At 38.6% G+C, this 19304-nt stretch overlaps 1 protein-coding gene across 3 annotated transcripts in view; it reads left to right on the top strand.

Annotated features, from left to right (window-relative positions):
* The window catches only part of ARHGAP10 (Rho GTPase activating protein 10), a 244328-nt gene that overhangs the window by 109239 nt on the left and 115785 nt on the right, over positions 1-19304 (top strand). For all 3 annotated transcript variants that reach the window (XM_074338459.2, XM_074338458.2, XM_019730730.3), the window contains one exon: positions 858-952. In XM_074338459.2, coding sequence (XP_074194560.1) covers positions 858-952 — 95 coding nt within the window. The remainder of the gene's footprint in view (positions 1-857; positions 953-19304) is intronic.

Raw genomic sequence — 19304 nt, 5'->3', positions numbered from 1 at the left:
CACCAAATAAAAACAAAAACAAAAAAAGTATTAGAATATAATGACTGTGATATTTGGAGTGTTTGTATATTTGAATGTTTAATATTACGTGGAGATCCTCATAGTCTATTAGGTTGGTGCAAACGGAACTACGGTTTTTGCAATTATTAACCTTTTAAACCACAATTACTTTTGCACCAACCTAAGAGAAAATGTTAAAATATTCTATAAGTGTGAACTCAGATTTCTTACGGTTCTACTGAGGACCTGTGTTCCTGCATTGCTTCTGTCTCCCGTCCTCTACCTCCTTTTCATGCTTTTAGAGAGGATGGTTTAGTGAGCTAAAATGGTACCATAAAAAATTAAGATAATGCAGGGTAGTTCTTTTAGGATATATGGGAGCCACACAGATTCAGTGGTTCTGGCTTTAGATGATCACGATAGCTGATCTAAGGCCTTTTTAGGTAGATTCTGTAGGTCAAAAATGGTCACCTGCTGGCTAGTTTATATGGCATAGTATAATATGAAATAAAAACAAATTGTCATTCTTTTTAAAAGAGTACGGTAGAAGCATAACAAATACTCTGGCATGTGGAAACTGTTTTTGTTAATCCTGCTCTTAAAATTAGCACTCATAAGTTCTGGTTTAATGTTATTGTCTAGATCCTGTCATTAAAGCAGGATCTAGAAAACCTTAAGGAAAGGAGAATGGCAGAAATGGTTAAGATTCTAAACAGTGTTTAAATAAACTAGTTTGAAAGAGAATAGGATAAAGGAGACATAAAATCTTGAACCTTCCCCACCCCTAATATAGGATGCCTCAGTGTATACATGTTTGTATTATCATTTTTGAGAATGTTTAAAATGATTATTTGCAGGGCGATGGAGAGGTGTTCTTTTTGAAAGAATGTACCAAAAGGCATACTGACTCCATTGACAGAAGATTTTGTTTTGATGTAGAAGCTGCTGACCGGTAAGTTACTGGAATTACTGGATTTCATGAAAGAATCATTTTTAAAAATGATTTAAAACAAAAATGGAGGTAAATTGCAACGGCGATTTCCAAGACCTGAAAGAATGTTATGTTATTACATTTCCAGTCAGTGTATTACTCATTGTGAGCTGTTTAGTCTTGGTCACTATGTTTAGCTGTGGGGTGATAGCTTAATCTTGGGTGATGTTTGGAGTCATTCTAACCAGTGTTGTCAACTTACAGAATAACCTTGGAGCATTTCATGGTTCATCCAAGCCTACTGTGTGGCACTAAAAGACGCAGTGAAAGTGATAGCATTGATGACAAAGCGAAAAAGAGGTGGTGGTGGTTATCAGTCCAGAATGATACTCATTTTTGCGTGTGGGAATTTTCCGTGCGCATACTCTGTATGTGAGGGAGGGTCTTAGCTGTGCTTTGTTTATTAAAAGAGTAGTGTTTTTTCTTATTGTATGCCTTTTCAGTTATTTAGTTATAAAAGAATCTTTACCAGAGAAAAAAGGAAGTAAGAAAAAGAAAAAAGTTCACTTGTCAGTTTTCTTGTCTGGCATTTATTCTGGGTCTTCCTGTAGCACCAAGGAAAATCATGGTACTTGTGCGTGTGTGTGTGTGTGTGTGTTTCCTTGCAAGCTCTGGTTTTGGCAACAATAATGTTTAGATAAGACTGTGTCATATTTGTATAATACAACTTTATGAAACTTTTTTTTTTTAAACAATAGTTCATTTCAGGTCAGGACCCAAGAATACAAAAATAATGGTTCCTCTTCCCTTAGATGACGTAACTAAGTTAATGGGGTTGGTGTAGAGAGGGAAGATTTGTGCTTTACTTTCTGGTAAACAAATTGAAAACCAGGCACATGAAAATATGCCCTTAAGCGTCATGATAAATTTGGCACTGACATGAAAAGGACAGGTGGTTTAATGAGCATTTCACCAAGATAGATAAAAAAATGAAAAATGTTAAATTTCAAGCCAGTAAGGACTGGTTCAAAAATTTTGAGAAAAGGTTTTGGCTGTGTAATCCAACTTGGGCCTCCCATATTGAGCATGTGTTGAGTTCTTTCTAAGTGCCAGACAGTGCTCTTCTGTGCTTTATCTCGTTTAATGCTCCCCACACCTCTATCAGGTCGATATTATCCTTCCTGTTTTAGGATGGGGAACTGGGACATAGAGAGCTTGAGACCTAGCTAGGATGTGAAAGAGCTGCGTCTCCTACATTCTGCTTCCAGAGCCCAAGCTCTCAACCACTGTGCTATAGTCCTCAGAGTGGTACCTTGTAATTGTGGTATTTCCTAAATAATTGACGAAGGTGAGTCAGCAGTGACGTCTACTAGAAAATGTGCTAAATGAGGTTCATCGGATTTGTTTTGAAAGCAGGGTACCTCTAGTTCCTCATACATTGTTTTAATACAACCTGCATTATTTTTTCCAAACTCCATATTTTCTCTAAGACCTTGATGGTACCTAATGCTCTTCCTCAACCTGACCCTTCTAATGACTGCAACCTCTTCCCACCCCTCACACAGGTTAACAGGGAAACTTAGTTATTTTTATCTAGTAAGGATAATACCTTATAAGGAGACTCTCAGAACTGGGGACGTCCTTAGAAGTGATGGACTCTAGTGGTTTTCAAAGTGCTTTCTAGGGAGACCCTCTTAAAATTTTCTGCATATGCAAAACACACAAAAAAGAGTTTCCCTATTAAAATGGGTAGGATGCCTGGACTCCTACCCTTTTAGCTTCCTTCTGGCAGGAATATTTAACTATATTGATACCCAGAGCTTCTTCTAGGAACTTGTGGCAGGGAGACTACGAATCTACCATAGATGATTAAAGAAAGGCTTACAGAGGATTGGACATCTAAGTGGATAACTGAAAGATGATTTGCAGTCAGCTGGGGTTGAGACTTAACTTATATTTTAGGCAGAGTGAATAGCAAGCGTGAAGGCCTGGAGACAAGGACATGACCCATGTGAGGTCCCCTGGAGAGGTCCCTTCACTGGAGCGGAGAGCCAGGGAGAGTGGAAGAGGAGGCTGGACGTGTGGGCGAGGGCTTGCTTACCTTGCCCTGTGGAGCTTAATTCATTAAATGGTTTTAAGCTGGGCAGTGAGTAACATAATTATATCTGCTAAAGCTCACTCTGGCAGAAAGGTTTGGACGTGGCAAGAGTGGAGGAAAGGGCCATGAACTGGTGTGGTGGCAGCGGGAGTGGAGGAGAGGGCATCCACTTGAAAGGATTTTGAGAGACACATTCAGAACTGAATTGGTTGTTGGAGTCTCAGGTAAAGGAGGAGGAGTTTCCTGGCTGGAGTAACTAGATGGCGCCATTTGCTAAGATGGAAAACCCAGGCGGGCTAAGGATGGAGGAAGAGGATGACTTCCGTTTTGGTCATTGAGTCTGATTGCTATTCCTGTGGGTCGGTCAGTGAGAAACCCAGGAGGATGCCGGGTGTAGCACTTGGCAGCTTCAGCAGCGTTTGCCTGGGTCTTCCCTTCTACCTCCCGCACTTCTCTGAGCATCCTGTGACTTCTGTGTCAGTGAACCATGCTGGTGCTCCCCAGATTTCTGGGGTCTCTCGATGGTGGTCTTCTCTTTACCTGCCCATTCACGTGCTTTCACCTTCAAAGTGTGTTTCTCTACAATCTGTGTTTTTCTTACTTTCTTGTGTGTTTTGAACGGCTTTTAGAAGCTTTAGCTCCTTACCTGGCACATCTCCAATTCTACTCCTTTTATAATTCTTGCTAAGTTCAGTATCACTTAAGATGATCCTTTTGTCACTTTGCTTCTTGACTCCTGTGAACTCGTCTCCATCTGTCATCTTGCTCTTTACCCTACGACTGCCATTCCTCTCATGGTCATGCCTGTGATCTTCTCATCGCGAGGGTCTGCAACCCCCTCTGTAATCTCAGTTGCAAGGCTTTCTCTTTCTAACACTGCCTTCTGTCCTTCACCGCTCACTCTTTTCTAATAAGTGTCCTTAGATGCCCCAGAAGGCCTGTAAGCAGTTGCTTCTGCCGTTCCCCAGCCCCTGCACACCCTCACTGCTTTTCTTACCTGGTGTAAATCGCAGTCATTCTAGTTGCTCTTCTAAAAACACCGAACTCCATTGCCCTTTCTTCCTACTTGGTGCACAACCCCACTTAACTAAGATTCAACTCTTCTCTTTTCCTGGAGAGATGTGTTCAATCATGTTCACAGGGATCACTTCAAATTCATGACCACTAGCCTCAAATAGGCCATTATATGTAACTATTAATCGTATTACATTTTCTTAGTTCCTTCATTGGCCTGGTTGATGCATATTTCACATTTTCCTCTCTCTCTGTCTGATTCCTTTCCTGATGATTTTCTGTCCTATTGGGTGTGTGTGTGTGTGTGTGTGTGTGTGTGTGTGTGTGTGAAAACAGAATCAACTAGAAGAGATTGTCCATTGCCATATACTCACGTCGTCATCAGTGCTGATTCCCTGCCTTGCCTCCATTACTGTGGGAGCTGTGTGTGTTCCTGAGGCCAGATGTGCCTCAGCTGTTTGCATTTCCTCTACCCTTTCTCTCTCTGCTAATCCAGAACAGCCCTCAAGCCATTCTTTCTTTTCTTTTCTCATTAACATTAGTTTTGCCCTTCCTACTGGATTATTCCCATCAGCATACAAAATACTCTTATTTCATCCATTTAAAAAAAAAAAAAAGCCATCACCATCACCAATGAAAATCCCCTGTCTTGACCAGTCTTCTTTTTCATCTACTGCCCATTTCTTTTCTCTCATCAACAGCAAAAATCCTTCAAAAACTATTATATTAAGGTCTCAAATTTCCTTCCTCCTCTTTTCTTTGGATCCCCTCCAATCAAGCCTTTGCCCCCATATCTCCACTGAGATTGTTTTTTTTTTCTTAAGGTCTTCATGACCCCCATGTTCTCTGTCCATTGGTCAGTTCTCCGGCCTCCTGTACTCCTGGCAGCAGCATCTGACGTGGCCACTCTCTCCTCCATGATGCACTCGCTTTACTTGGCTCAAGGACATCACACCTGCCTGTTTTTTTTTTTCCCTGCCACCCCACTGGCATTTCATTTTTTAGGCTCCTTTGCCAATTCCTCATTTCCTAGATCTCTTAATGATGGAATTCTCCGGAGCTCGGTTCTTAGATCTCTTCTCCCTAACCCTAACCCTATGATTTTTGTCCAGCCTCATGACTTTAAGTGTCATCCATATGTTGGTAACTCCTGAATTTATTATCTCTACCTGGATCTTTTCCCTGAACTCCAGGTTCTTATAACCAGCTGCCTGCTCAGTGTTTTCTCTGGGATGTCTAAGAGACATTTGGAATAGTGCAGAGGTGGGAGCTATTGTTTTTTGTCAATTTTCCAAGAATTCTTGGGAAAGAGAAAGAGAAAAGGTATACTCTATTGGATCCAACATTTTATACAGGTATATTAATTCCATCTGGCATATAAGTACTAATATGTAAATATTTTTTTCCAAAATAATACATGCTAATTGTACTTTTTTTTCTAAAGCTCTTTGGTGAACTTGGAAAAATAACTTTCTTTATGTATGTGTCTCCTTGAACCTTTAGGATCATGCTACTTCGCAGATGAAAAGCAAACTCCTGCTGTCTTTGTTTTACTTCTTCATGTCTTAACAGGGAAGCATCTATTCATATTTGAAGTTAGCAGTGCGCAGTGTTCGCGGGGGACCTGGGGTCCTGCCACCCCCACCCCACTGTCAGTATGTTGTTGTTGGACTCTCATGTTTGGAGTAAAATCTGGAGAGGGCTACTGAATGTACTTGGAGGTTTCTATCCTATTTGTGGGGCTTTGAAGGTATTATTTAATGAAAAGTTTGAATAAGGTAGGCTCCTCTCTTGTCTATTTCTCTGAGTCCTGGCCGGGTAAATTCTGGGAATCATAGGTAGTTTGTTCCTTGTCTGTTAGATTATGAATTCATTGAGGGTAGGAGCCCCATTTTAGTATGACTATTACTTGGTACTGCAGCACCACATGCAACGCTTTGTGTATGGGCATTCACCAGATTTGAACTGCATTAAATGAAATTGAATTGTTGCTTAGAAGTGACAGAACTGGGATTAGATTCAATCAGGTGACTGTCAGTCAGCGTCCCTTTCTGTGCCACACTGCAGCACCGTGAGCTCCAGTGTTTTCATTCTGCTTAAAGAAAATAAACTTAACCCATGTGGGAACATGTAGGTATTGCAAATGGGTTTCTGATGGAGTTCGTACAGAATTCCTATTGGGTACCTTCATATGGCGAGCAATTTCACAACTGATTGTATATGTTTACCGTAAATATATTTTGTCTTCTTTCCTGATATTGTTATTTTTTCTTCTTTTTGTTGGAAAAGTAGTCAGGTAACATTGTGACAATAGGAAATACTTCATAAACTGCAAAATGGAGTCTTGGCTTGCATTTGATCTGTGTAGATATAAATACAGACCTTTCCCTTAATTGTTGCATGAATTCAGATCAGATTTGGTTGCATTTTAACAGAAACACTCAAAATAAGATGGCTTAAGCAGTGTAAAAGTTTTTTTCCTCTTGTTCAGGAAGCCTAAAGGTGGTCAGATAAGGATTGTACCATGTTTTTTGGTGTCAGTTCCTGCTCCCTATTGTGTCTGGTTTGCCTCCTAGTCACTTTCAGCCCAAGAGGCCTGCTCTGATTTATCCTATAGCACTGTCTTTTGTTTTAGGAACACTTTCCAAAGGTTGCACACACTGCTTTTGCTCACTTACCATTGGCCTGAATGGAGTTGTATGGTTACACCTAGTTGTACGGGAGACTGGGAAATGCTGAGGCTGGGAAATTGCTGTCTCGTTTCCAGACATCCATGTACTGTTCTAATACTTGGGGAATCTGTTACCAAGAATGAGGGGAGAGGGGCTTGTGTGTGTGTGTCTCCAGTTAGCCATTGCTGCTTTCGTTATCAATGGCTAGATGGATATGTGCTTCATTTTTCTCCCCTCAGTTCACTAAAAGGTGACTTTGATTGTCTTAGCTAAGAAGTAGCATTTAAGGACACATATGCTAAGAACACCATAAAAAAAAAAAAAAAAGTGAAAAGACAATCCACAGAATGGAGAAAATAGTTGCAAATGGTATATCTCATGAGAGACTTTTATCCAGAATATATAAAGAACTCTTATAACTCACAAATAACCCAATTAAAAAATGGGCAGGAGATCTGAATTAGACATTTCTTCAAAGAAAATACACAAGTGGCCAGTAAGCACATGAAAAGTGCTCAACATCATTAGCCATCAGGGAAATGCAAATCAAAACCTCAGTGAGATACCACTTCACACCTACTCGGAGGACTAATGAAAAAGTCAGATCATAACAAGTGTTAGTGAGGGTGTGGAGAAATTGGAACTCTCACACAATGATGGTGGGAATAGAATTGGAAATAGTGTAACTGCTTTGGAAAACAGGTTGGCAATTCTCCTAAAAGTTAAGCATGAATTTACCATATGACCCAGGAATTCTGCTCCTAGCTGTATGGGCAAGAAATGAAAACCTATGTTTACGTAAAAACTTGTACATGAATGTTCATAGCGGCATCATTCATACTAGCCAAAAAGTGGAAACAACCCAACTTTTTATCAGCTGATGAATGGATAGATAAAATGTGGTTTATATCCATACAGCGAAATACATTTTGGCAATGAAAATGAATGAACAACCAACACATGCTGCACAGTGGATGAACCTTAAAAACTATGCTAAGTGACATAAATTAGTCACAAAAGACCACATAGTGTATGATTCCATTTATATGAAGCATCCAGAACAGGCAAATCTATAGAGACAGAAAGTAGATAAGTGGCTTCTTAGGGCTGAGGGGTTTGGAAGGGAACGGAGAGTGACCTCTAATGAGTTTTTTGGGGGGATAATGAAAATGTGCTAAATTGATTTTGGTGATGGCTATTCAACTCTGAATATATTAAAAAGCTATTGAATTATACATTATAAGTAGGTAAAATTTGTGGTGTGAGTTATATCTCAATAAAACTTTTTAAAAAGGAACACAGCTACAAAGATATACCTAACCATAATTAAAACAAGGTTATTAAAATGACTATAAACATCCATTCCACACCAGCCGTACTTCAAACTGTGGGCTGTAAAAGATTTTAGGCTGGAGAAGAATATCCTGTGGCGTTGTTTCCCCCATTGCAAGCTGTAGTCTGTCAGGAGCGGCGGCTTTCTCCTCTGAAGGGGGAAGTATTGTACCCCCTGTCCCTGCCACACCAACTTTGTTATGTAATATGCTTTTAGCTTCATTGGGCGTGCTTGCCACGTGCTACACTGTGCTGTGACCCCCACACACTTGCTTGATAAACAATTACCATTCTGGGAAGTTCTCCCACACATCGCATTCAGGGACTGCTTAAAGAAAATGCTTCCCATTTTGCTCTCGGTAATCTGACATCTCAAATACTACGTTTGGTTTGATTTAGCCTAGTTCCTAATATATCGCTTTTGAAAGGATGGCAAAATGCATCTTATTTTTCTAATTTACCCGTTTGTATTTTCATGATGATGATGGGAGGATGAAATCACCTATTTATCGTATCTGAAGCATTACGCGTTTTAAGAGTGCTTTTACACCAGGCACTTTATTTAGCTTCTGTGTGTATGGAACTGTATACAGTTTGCCACTTTAGTTTTGTTTATTTACTTAGCAAGAAAGAACAACCACATTTAATACATGAGTAGGGGAAGCTGCATATGTGAGAGGCACGAGGCACGAGAGACCCACAGGCACGAGAGCTTCCTTACTGTTTGTCACTTTAAAAGAGTGAGTCAAGAACATGTTTCCAAAAGCCCATGCGATTGGACTGAATAAGAGAATGTTTCTGTAGCACATTAGCTGCAGTAATATTTGTTTAAGTGTTCTATAGTGCATGTCATTTAGGTACCTAAACAATCATTCACCGTGTTTGGCACTGAGGATGCAAGACTAAACCAGAAACCAAAAGGGCTGACCGTAAGGCGACTCACAGACCCAGGAGAGTTTACAAGCAAATAACAGTTCAGAGGGCGGTCTGAGGTGCTCCGGGCGCTGAGGGGCAGTAGGGAGTGGGACTGGCTGGGAGAGCTTACTAGAAAAATTGATAATTAAATTACATCTTGAAGATTTGGTTAAAGTTTGGAAACTCAGGAAGGGAGGCCCAAGGCCTAAGGAATCAGAAGTCTTAAGAAAACACATTGAGATAATTCCTTATGTCACAGGTTCTCAACTGAGTGATTTTCTGTCTCGAAACGTGTTGATTGTCACAACTGGGCTGGGGAGGGGTTGGGCCGACTGTTGGTGTTGACATCTGGTGGATGGAGGTGGGCAGTGCTGCTAACTCCTCAGCATCTGGCAGCCCTCCACAGCAAAGCATGGTGGCTTCTCATGTGTCAGTAGGGTCCCTGGGGAGAAGCCCTGCTTTAAAGCATTTGATAAGACAACAACTGCAACAAATATTTGTGGAATCAAATGGAATTTTACCGTCTTTCTTTTACATGAATATATTTATGAGGTGTGTGTTTTAATAAAAACGTAACAGTAGCTTAATTGGCCATAGTGCAGGGCATGGTTTAAAGCCAGAATGTGGAGAGCTCTGTGTGGCTTTATCCTGTCAGGGATGGTGCATCATTCATGAACTTGACTAATTCCACTGTAGTGAGAATAGGAAAGGGAGTTATTTTTTAAGAATTTAGGTGGAACAGGTAGAAAATGGAATGGATAGAATTTGAAACAGCAAATTGTATATAGACTTCTGTGTTTTTCATAAGTGTGACAACTTGCCCTGTAGATAGTATTGTTCATAGTAGCATACTGAAAGCCACATTTTTATATTGCTTACAATATTTAAATGGAAATCTGAGTGGACATTAATGTGAATTTATTCTTAAAATACGTGCTGAAAGACTTTGGAGTGTGGCTCATAGAAAAGTTCTTAGTGTTTCAACAAAGCTGGAATGAACAATTGTGTACAAGAGTTTTTGTGCACTCATGTTTTCATTTCTCTTGGATAAATACCTTGGAGTGGGATTGCTGGGTCTGTGATTGTGTGTGTGTGTGTGTGCGTGCATGAGCACACATGCACATACCTATACACATATATATGTGTGTGTGTATATATATGTGTATGTGTATATATATATGTATATATATACATATATACACATACGCATGATGTCTTACAATTCATGAACTTGCCACCGTGCGCTTGCATTGGCAGCACTGTACAAACAGCTCGGTAAGGTTTCATAACCTTGTATGTTAGTGTCTCACCGCTGTGTTCGTGTTAATGTGTGGTGGTGTCTTGCTGAGTGGCATTCATTATTGCATGTTTTTGTGTGCCGTCGTGAGAATGTCTGAGCTTGAATTACAGCAACGAACAAACATTAAATTATTATTAAACTTGGCAAGCGTGGAAGTGAAATCAGGGACATGTTAGTCCAAGTTTATGGGGATACTGCCATGAAGAAAATGGCAGTGTACAAATGGATTAAACGTTTTTCTGAGGAGAGAGAATACGTCACTAATGAAGAGCGGTCAGGGCGAAGATTTTTGTTTTCTGTTTTCTTGATAAGTCTTGCCTAGAATTTTATCAATTTTGTTATTTCAGATAAACCATATTGTCCAATTTACATTGCATTGGTTTCTGCTTTTATTTCCTTTGTATTTCATTATTTTCTTTTAATTTTTAAGATTGAAGTATTGATTTTTCACTTTATTTTTTGAATGTAGACATTTAAATCTATAAATTTTTTCATAAGGACTGCTTTAGCTTTCATACCACATATCTTGATATATAGTGTTTATTGTAATTCACTTCAAAATATTTTTAAAAATTTTTATGTGATTAGGACATAGGTGTTGAATTTTAACTCAGGTGTTATTTAGAAATATATTTTTAAAATTTCAAATAGTTGGGAATTTTTCGTGTGTAATGTTATTTTTCCACTTTAATACTTTTGGTCAGAGAACATAATTTGTATGTTATCATTACTTTGAAGTTTACTAGACTTGTTTCATTGCCCCAAATGTGGTCTCATTGCTCCAAAGGTAGTCTATGTAGTAAATGATCCATGTTTACTTGAGAACAATGCATTTTCTGCTGTTGTTGGGTGTAGTGGTCTCTAAATGGCAATTAGATCAGATTGGTTGATAATGTTGCTCAAATCTTCTATATTGTTTTGGTTTCTGATACTGTTTTTATCAGTTACTAAACGAGGTATGCTAAAATCTCTAACTATGATTAGGACTTGGCTGATCCCCTTTAATTTTGTCGTTTTGTTCATGTATTGAATATTTGAGATCTTTTTTCGTGCATGTGCATTTATGATTGTTATTTCTTTTTGATGAAGTTACCCTTTTATCATTATATGTTTCTTATTTTTGCTAATAAGCTTTAACTTAAAATTTGCTTTGTTTGTTATTAATATAGCCACATTAGCTTTCTCATGCTTACTGTTTACATGGTATACATTTTTTCACAATTTTCCTTTTACCTATCTGTGTCTTTGTTTAAACTTTGTTGTTTACAAACAGCATATAATTGAGTCCTATTGTAAAATTTGGTTTTTTTAGCCTTTGCTTTTTATCAAGGTTTTACTTAATTTATGTGTAATGCAATTATTAATATGTATGGGTTTAAGCCTACCATATTGGTTTTGTTTACTATTTGTCCTTCCTTTTTAGTGCATTGAATTTTTTTTAGCATTTCTATTTTATTTCCTTTATTTGATTTTTCATTATGCCTCTTTGTACATTTTTTAGTAGTTGTACATTTTTTAGTAGTTGTCCTAGAGAGTATAACATGCATTTTTAAATTAAAATAGTATTTACATTTTCACAAAAAATATAAGAACTTTACAACAGTAGAACCTTCGTAAACAATATAAGAAACTTAATTTTTGATGGATGTAGAATTCTAGATTGATACTTTTCCCTCCAGCACTTTAGTAGAGTTCTGATTACAACTGTTTTGCTTCTGTCCCTGTTATATTTTAACTCTACCTACCCTATGAACCCAATAATACATTACTACTTTTAATTTACAAAATCAATAATCAGTAATTTTTTAAAGAAATTTAATTGTTTACATATATGTACATACATATGAGAGTGTATATGTGCACATGATTTTATGGTCTTTATTTTTTTTTAATACCAACATATTTATCTTGTCTGATTTTCTTCATTTTTTTCTGCAGAGGTGAGTTTTCATCTTGTGCCATTTCATTTAAGTTCCTTAGGCTAAATTAATTTGAGCATTCCTTGTAGTGCAAGTCTACTGGAGAATTGTTAAATGTTTTGTTTAATCTAAAAGTGTCTTTATTTTGCCTTCATTTTTGATGGATGTAGAATTGTGCACTGATAGTTTTTTTTCCCCCCTAGCACTTCAAAGAAGTCATGCCATTTTTTTCAGGCCTCCATTTTTTTTCTCATTGCAAGTCATCCATCTTTCTGATTGTTACCCTGTATATTGTCTTTTTCTTTTGCTGCTTTCAAGATTTTCTTTTTATGATATGATTAAGTGTGCTTTTTCTTTGCTAGTTTTATCTTGCTCAGGGTTCATTGCAATTCTTGGATATGTGGATTATTTCTTACCAGGTTTAGAAAATCTTAGCCATTATCTCTTCAAATAGTTCGTCTGCCCTATTTTCTCTTTCTTCACTTTCTGAAATTCTTACTGCATTGTGTTAGACTATCTGATACCTGTTTTAGTCGTGTTTGCAGGATTTTAATTTATGGATGTGACTGAGTGACAACATGGAGAGACTAATGCCATTGGAAGAGGATTTTATTACTTACAGTTTCTGAAAGAAGAGGGCTTACCATACCACACATAGTCACGTGGGGAAACATCAGGTTTTGGTCAGAGTCAGGACAGAGCCAGGGGAAACCCTAGACCAGAGCCTTCATTGGGGTTTCTGTGGGAAAGGCAAGGGGAGAAGGGGAAATAGCATAGGAATGGCTAGTTTAAATAATATTGGTGGACTCTAGGCTAGAGGAATGGTTTTCAGTTGTCTGCCTCCGGACTCTGGGATTATTTAGGGCGGGGGGTGGGGGATGGGCTTAGCTGGAATTAGATAAAGGGGATGGTTGTGGATATAGACTCAGGATGGGTTGGTTTGCATATGAAAGTATCACCATGAAGTCTTCATCATTGTGATTTTCTATTCTTGCATATCCATTTGTCTCTTTTTTAGTACTTTCCATTTCTTTGCTGAAATTCCCATCAGTTTGTGCATGTTGTCTACCTTTCACACTGGATACTTCAACATACTTAAAATTGTTAGGTTTTTGTCGGATTTCCCCCCTCTAATATCTGGACTATTGCTGGGTCTGGTTATCTTGACTGCTTCCTCTCTTGATTTTGAGCTACATTTTCTTCTTTGCATGACTTGTAATTTTTTTGGTTGAATGCCAGATACTAGGTTTAAGAGAGCAGTAAAGACTAAGTGAGTAATATTAATGCCTGGTAAAGGGCTGGCCCATTTTTCCATCAGGCTATTAATGTGTGGGCTGTCACTTCAGTTGGCAGTTGAGCTGAGATTAGCATTGTTGTTACTTTAATTAGATTCCATTCATCACAGGTTTCCCGTGGATGCCATCCGAACATTCTCTGGAAGTTCTCCTGACCTGCCTCTGGTACTTAGCACACACAGTTGGGGGGAGTGGCTGTCTCTCAGCCCTGTTCTTAGCCTGCCTCACGAGCACTTGGTCAAGTCCCATAGAAAGGGCGGGAAGGGTGGGCTCAGACTCTCTTTGTGTCTTTGTTTTCTAGGAATTCTAAACCACCCCACCACCAGCCCATATTCTTCCTTTAAAATTTTGTTAAAATATTACTGTTTTCTTGTCTCTGATGGCTTCTTCCTTGTTCTGCTGCTTCACAAAAGATGAAAGCATGTGTGTGTGTCTGTGTGTGTGTGTGTCTGTGTGTCTGTGTGTGTGTGTGTACCTGTGTGTGTTCTCTCCAAGAAAGGGCTTGTAACTTGCTGCATTTTTGTTCACTGGGATTGTTTGCATCTTCAGCTCTCAGACGGATATATATATATATATATACACACACACACACACACACACACACACACACACACACACACACACATACACATACACACATATGTATATCTGTATCTGTATCTATATCTATATCTATCTAAATATATATAGAGAGATGGATGATTTTATAGGTTCTCTATCTTGTTCTTGTTAGGGTGAGAACAATGTTGCCTTAACAACTTTTTATATTATAAACAGAAGAAGCAGTTCTCTAGTGATTAATGGTTTAAATTCACTTTTATTGGTGGGTACAATCCTACTTCTGACTAAGTTTCATTGCTTACTTGCTCCATTTGAAACATCTTTTTGGTGGACAGGGAAAAGAAGTTATTGTAAAGTTCCACCTTTAGTAAAATCAGGCAACATGTTTTTATCATATCTGGAAAAATGTATGATTCATAGATTTGTACTTAAAAAAATTTTTTTCCAGCAGCCCTATGAAAAACTGATTATGTATGACAGCTACATTTCTGTAACTTTTAAAAAGTGTTTTCTTTGGCTTTGGCACTTTCCCCTTCTCATAGTAAAATTTAGTGCAGGACTTGTAACATGCTGGTTTGGTTTATTTCTTTTCCTTTTCAACATTCCTCTTAGAAAAGCATTAGAATATTTCTGATTGTTACCACCGTAAGTTTGGTAGCTGCTTCTTAGATTGTTCTCTTAATTTCTCTGTTTACAATACTGTCTCATTAATTTAAATTCTCTGTTTACAATACTGTCTCATTAATTGACATCTTATAATGTCCTGTGGATGTTTCTCTTCACTCTTTTTATATATTTTCTTAATTTGTAGGCTCATTGATCTATTACGTAGGCTATAAGGAACACACATGTCTTCCATATGCTTTGAACTATAAAAAATGCAGCTGAAATAGTTAATAGTTATGGGGTCAATTGTAGAACACAGGCCGTAGTTCTCTAGACTGCCTCTCATGTGTAGGACTAGGACAGTGCCTGGTGAGTAGTAAGTAGTACATTATTTTTTTAATGAGGGAATGAAAGGAGTTTGAGATGCTGATTTCAGAACAAGAACTTGTTTAACCTGTGTTTCTTTCTTCCGATTTCAATTCTCAACCTTATGCTTTTCAGGTAATAATTACGGGTTTATGTCAGGAAAGACAGACTAGCCTGCCAATTTGCTATGTTTTGTCTGGTCTATTTTTTTCTTCATGAAGTTTATACTGTTTCTTTTGTATTCACCAAGAATCAACCTATGCCTCAGTGTACATGGAGAAATATCCAGATGTCTGCATAGTGTGTGGCACGTGTTAGGTACCCAGATGTTAGTTTGGTTGAAATCAATTATTAGATGAAGAAAGGAATGCTGTATCCTCAGCCGGACCAGTGTGATACATTGCGGCAAAATTGGCTTCAAGACCCCAGAGGTAGAATTTCTCAATTCTGGTTCCAGTTCCCAATCAAGTCACTAATGTTGTGACTTCAGCTCCTCCATGAAATGACGATGATATAATAGTCGTTTCTTTCTTTATGTAAATGTGAATAATCCAGTACCTTGTTGTAAAATTTTGTATTCTTTCCTATCTTTATATTCACCGTGTTGTCCTGTCTATACATATATTCATTAAATTCTATTAGTAACACGTCCCTTTTTTTGGTTTCAAAAACTAGAGAATCCTTATCGTTTAGTTTTAACAATGCGATGCTGTTAATACTATAGTTTACAATGTTTTGTAAAGTCTCATTTTTGCTTAATGATTTCCTAGTAATTGATTCAAAAAGGAAAGAAACTTGAGACATTGAAAATGGTTAAAACATGGTTTTAGTCCACTGTGTTTTATTTTTCCGACACAAGTGTTTTAGAGTGAGGGGCTCAGTAAATAAGAAATGAATGTGAACAGTCTTTGTGATAGTATAGGAACGCAGCTTTATGTAATAGTAGTGACTGATCCCTTTAAATAGTGTGCTACAGCTGTGAAATGTTCTGGTGAATGGGTTGGGTGATGAATTATTTCTCAAAAGTAGAATTGTTTTTTGAGTTACCTGGTTATTATTCGTCAAAATGTAAACAGAGGTATAATGCTTTCCTTGTAGGCAATTTATCTCTATTTAATCTCCCAACAAGTTTGTATTTGTCCTCTGCTGCCTTCCACAAAGGACTAGGAGGCTCAGGTCTATATCACTGTGCCTCGAGCAAGGCATGTAACAGTACTTTAGTTTTTATGCCACATTGGGCTTTTATCTGGACGTAATATGGCTGTTTCATCTGAAGCTTGACAATTGCTTTTCCCCCTTACTTCAGTGTATATAATTCCAGTTCATATCCCTTTAAATTCTTCATCATTTTTGTCTTGTGTTCCAAGTTACCAGAACCAGTCATTCTTCCTCTTACCCAACATCTCTCAGTGCTGCTCTGTGTGTAACTTGGTTAAGGATCTCTAGCCCTCTGCTTCTAGTAAATATTATTTCCCCTCACATATCAAGGGAAAACCTTTGGGGGCAACTAATAGGAACTAGAAAACACAAGGAATTTTGTCAGGCTCAGTGTCTGACTTTGTGAGTATATGTAGATGGTCTTTATTTGCTACAGTTGTTTTTGGCTTTCACAGAATCCCTTTACTAGTTATTGATGCTGTATTTTCATCGAGCTGTCTTTTATTTTTGAGCAATGTCTTTATTACTCATTATTTTGTTGCCCACAGCATGTAGAAGCACTTCTTGAACATTTCTCAAGTGCATTCATTTTTTTCTTCATGTTTGCCATTCTATCTCATCCTCTCAAGTCTTCTAATGCATCTTTGCAGCCAACTCTTGCCTATGTTCAGTCCATTTCCCACCCAGCAGCCAGTGGTCAGGGGCACAGTTAACCCGATCATGTGATTCCTCAACTGAAAACCTTCAGAGACACTTAGGATAATCCTTAGCTTGGCCAAGGAGGCCGTAAGTGGCTAGACACTGGCTGCCTCTGTAGCTTTCTGTTGTGCCGGTCTGCAGCTGCTGTGTAGGCAGTGACGAGGCTAATCCCAGCTTCTTCAATGTGCCGTTTTTCTGCAATGCAGCTTCTCACTTTAGGGCACAACTTTGGTCCTATAGCTCTGACATGGCTCATTCATCCTTCAGTCTTCAAATTAAATGTCCCTTCCCAAAGGGAAGCCTAACGTCCGGGGTCAGTCCTTTCTCTCTCTCACTCCCATTGCACCTTGACGTGCTGAAGTTGCCGACTGAGCCTGGCAGTTGAATTAGCCCACAGGCAAATCTTCTGAACCACAACGAGTTAACATATTTGAAGGTGCATGCTTTTATCTGTGGGCATTTTCCAAAGTCCTTATCACTGCCTCTGTTTTTCCTAGGTAGCTGGCTTCACTCATTTACAGTTATCTATCTGACTTCTTTGCAGCGCTCTGTACAATGGATGTTAATTGATTATTTGCCATTTGTTTACCTTCTTTTTCTGCTAGACAATAAGCGCTTTGTGAGCTGTAGGCCCAGCCCAGTGTCTTGTGCACGGTAAGGTATTCAGTAAATAGTTCCTGAACCTCTGGTACAAGACCTACAGCATAGAAGACAATCATTCAGTGCTTGTTGAACTGAGTGTTTGTAAACGCTGTGTTTTTCCATGACCGCAGTTGCCTTTTTGACATTGGGTCCCATTGTCTCTGCCAATTTTGCCATTCCTGGATTAGAAAAGCTGTCAGCTTTCCATTATGTATTTGCCATAGCATCTTATTTTACATTTTATACGTTTGTTCACCTAAATTATAAAATAAGTGTTAGAATACATGTCATTTTTAGGGAGGTCTGTAGATATTTTTTTTCTTTACAAGAGTGGAGTATGCTTGCAGATCTGTGTAAATATTGTTGTAGCACTTAAATGATGTAAAGAAAAAACATCGGTGCCTTCTGAAGTTTTGTCTCACAATGTGAGTTCACTCCCCTGCCCCCAGGGTGGGTTACTAAGAATAAGGGCCAGGGCCTTCACATCCCAGTCAAGGAACTTCTGAAAACTGCCTGGTTGTCTGGGCATCTTGCTTTGATTCTTGCTCCTAAAGGATGCTGTGTAGCTGAGCTGGAGGAGGTGGACCTTTCGCTCTGTGCTGCATGGTGCCAAGGAGAGGGCAAAGTTGGGCCGATGCAAGAATGTTTAGGGTAGACCATGAAGAGCTATTTTGCTGTTCATGGGTGGGGTTGGAGGATTATTGGTGACTTTCTCCCACACAATTCATACATAATCTGGAGAAAATGGCTGTAGACAGGAACCTCTCAGTAGCAACTATAATTATTTCACAGTGAAATTGAAACAAATAACTTCTCTTTTGCTTCCTAATCATCATGTGGGAAGAAAGCGTAATGTCTGTGGGAGCAAGTGTTGGGAGCACGGCTTATTCATATTTGGCATAGTGCTTTTGGAGTGCTGTGTACTTTATAAAAATTGTAGTGATTATTCAATTACAGTTGATTCTTACAGGTTGCTTTAGTTGGAAAACAGTGTCCAATAATTTAAAATAAGGTGAAATGCTATTATAGGAATGATAACTTCTAAAAAGTAGGTTCATTATCACACAAGAATTAATATTTACTTTCCATTTCAACCATCTATCCAGTTTTGCATGTTGTGGAATGTTTTGCTTTTTAATTCCTTGCCAGAAAAGGGCACTTCTAATACTTTTCACCAGGTATACAAATTTGTTTCATTCAAGAAACCACCCGCAGGTTAAGAGGAATTATTAATGACTTTTCTACCTAGTATTCCTTCCCAATATTAAGACTTTTGTGGCAGAATCTCCAAATGTCTGAATAAACTAAGCTGAGAAAGATCGACATTTGGCCCTGAGGACTAAAACAGGGCTCTAAGAAAATACAAAGGAAACACACCAAACGGGGAAAGTGCTGTCCTCCTGGAAGTCGAACTGGGATGGGTGACAAGTGATTTCCTGGTTTTGCTCTGTCCATGCCTGGCTAACAATAAATATATGTCTCTTTTATAAATACAAATTGAACCATTCACTACCACCTGATACCCAGGATGGCTGCTTTCAGAGAGAGAAAATAACAAGCATTGGTGAGGATGTGGAGAAATTGGAACCCTTGTGCACTGTTGGTGGGAATGCACAATAGTGCAGCTGCCGTGGAAAACAGTATTGTAGCTCCTCAAAAAAATTAAAACTAGAATTACCATATGACCCAGTGTGAGGGAAAACTCCATTTCTCCCTACTTACAGAATACTCCTCTACCTCAAAGGCCTGTGTTTTTCCACACCACACAATTCCCCAATTCTTTGTGGAGACCAACT

The sequence above is a fragment of the Rhinolophus sinicus genome, chromosome 15 (assembly GCF_057876585.1).
Source record: "Rhinolophus sinicus isolate RSI-liver-muscle chromosome 15, RSI-T2T, whole genome shotgun sequence".
NCBI classification, from domain to species: Eukaryota; Metazoa; Chordata; class Mammalia; order Chiroptera; family Rhinolophidae; genus Rhinolophus; species Rhinolophus sinicus.
The sequence above is the reverse complement of the archived record's forward strand: the minus strand, read 5'-3'. Positions and strand labels throughout refer to the sequence as shown.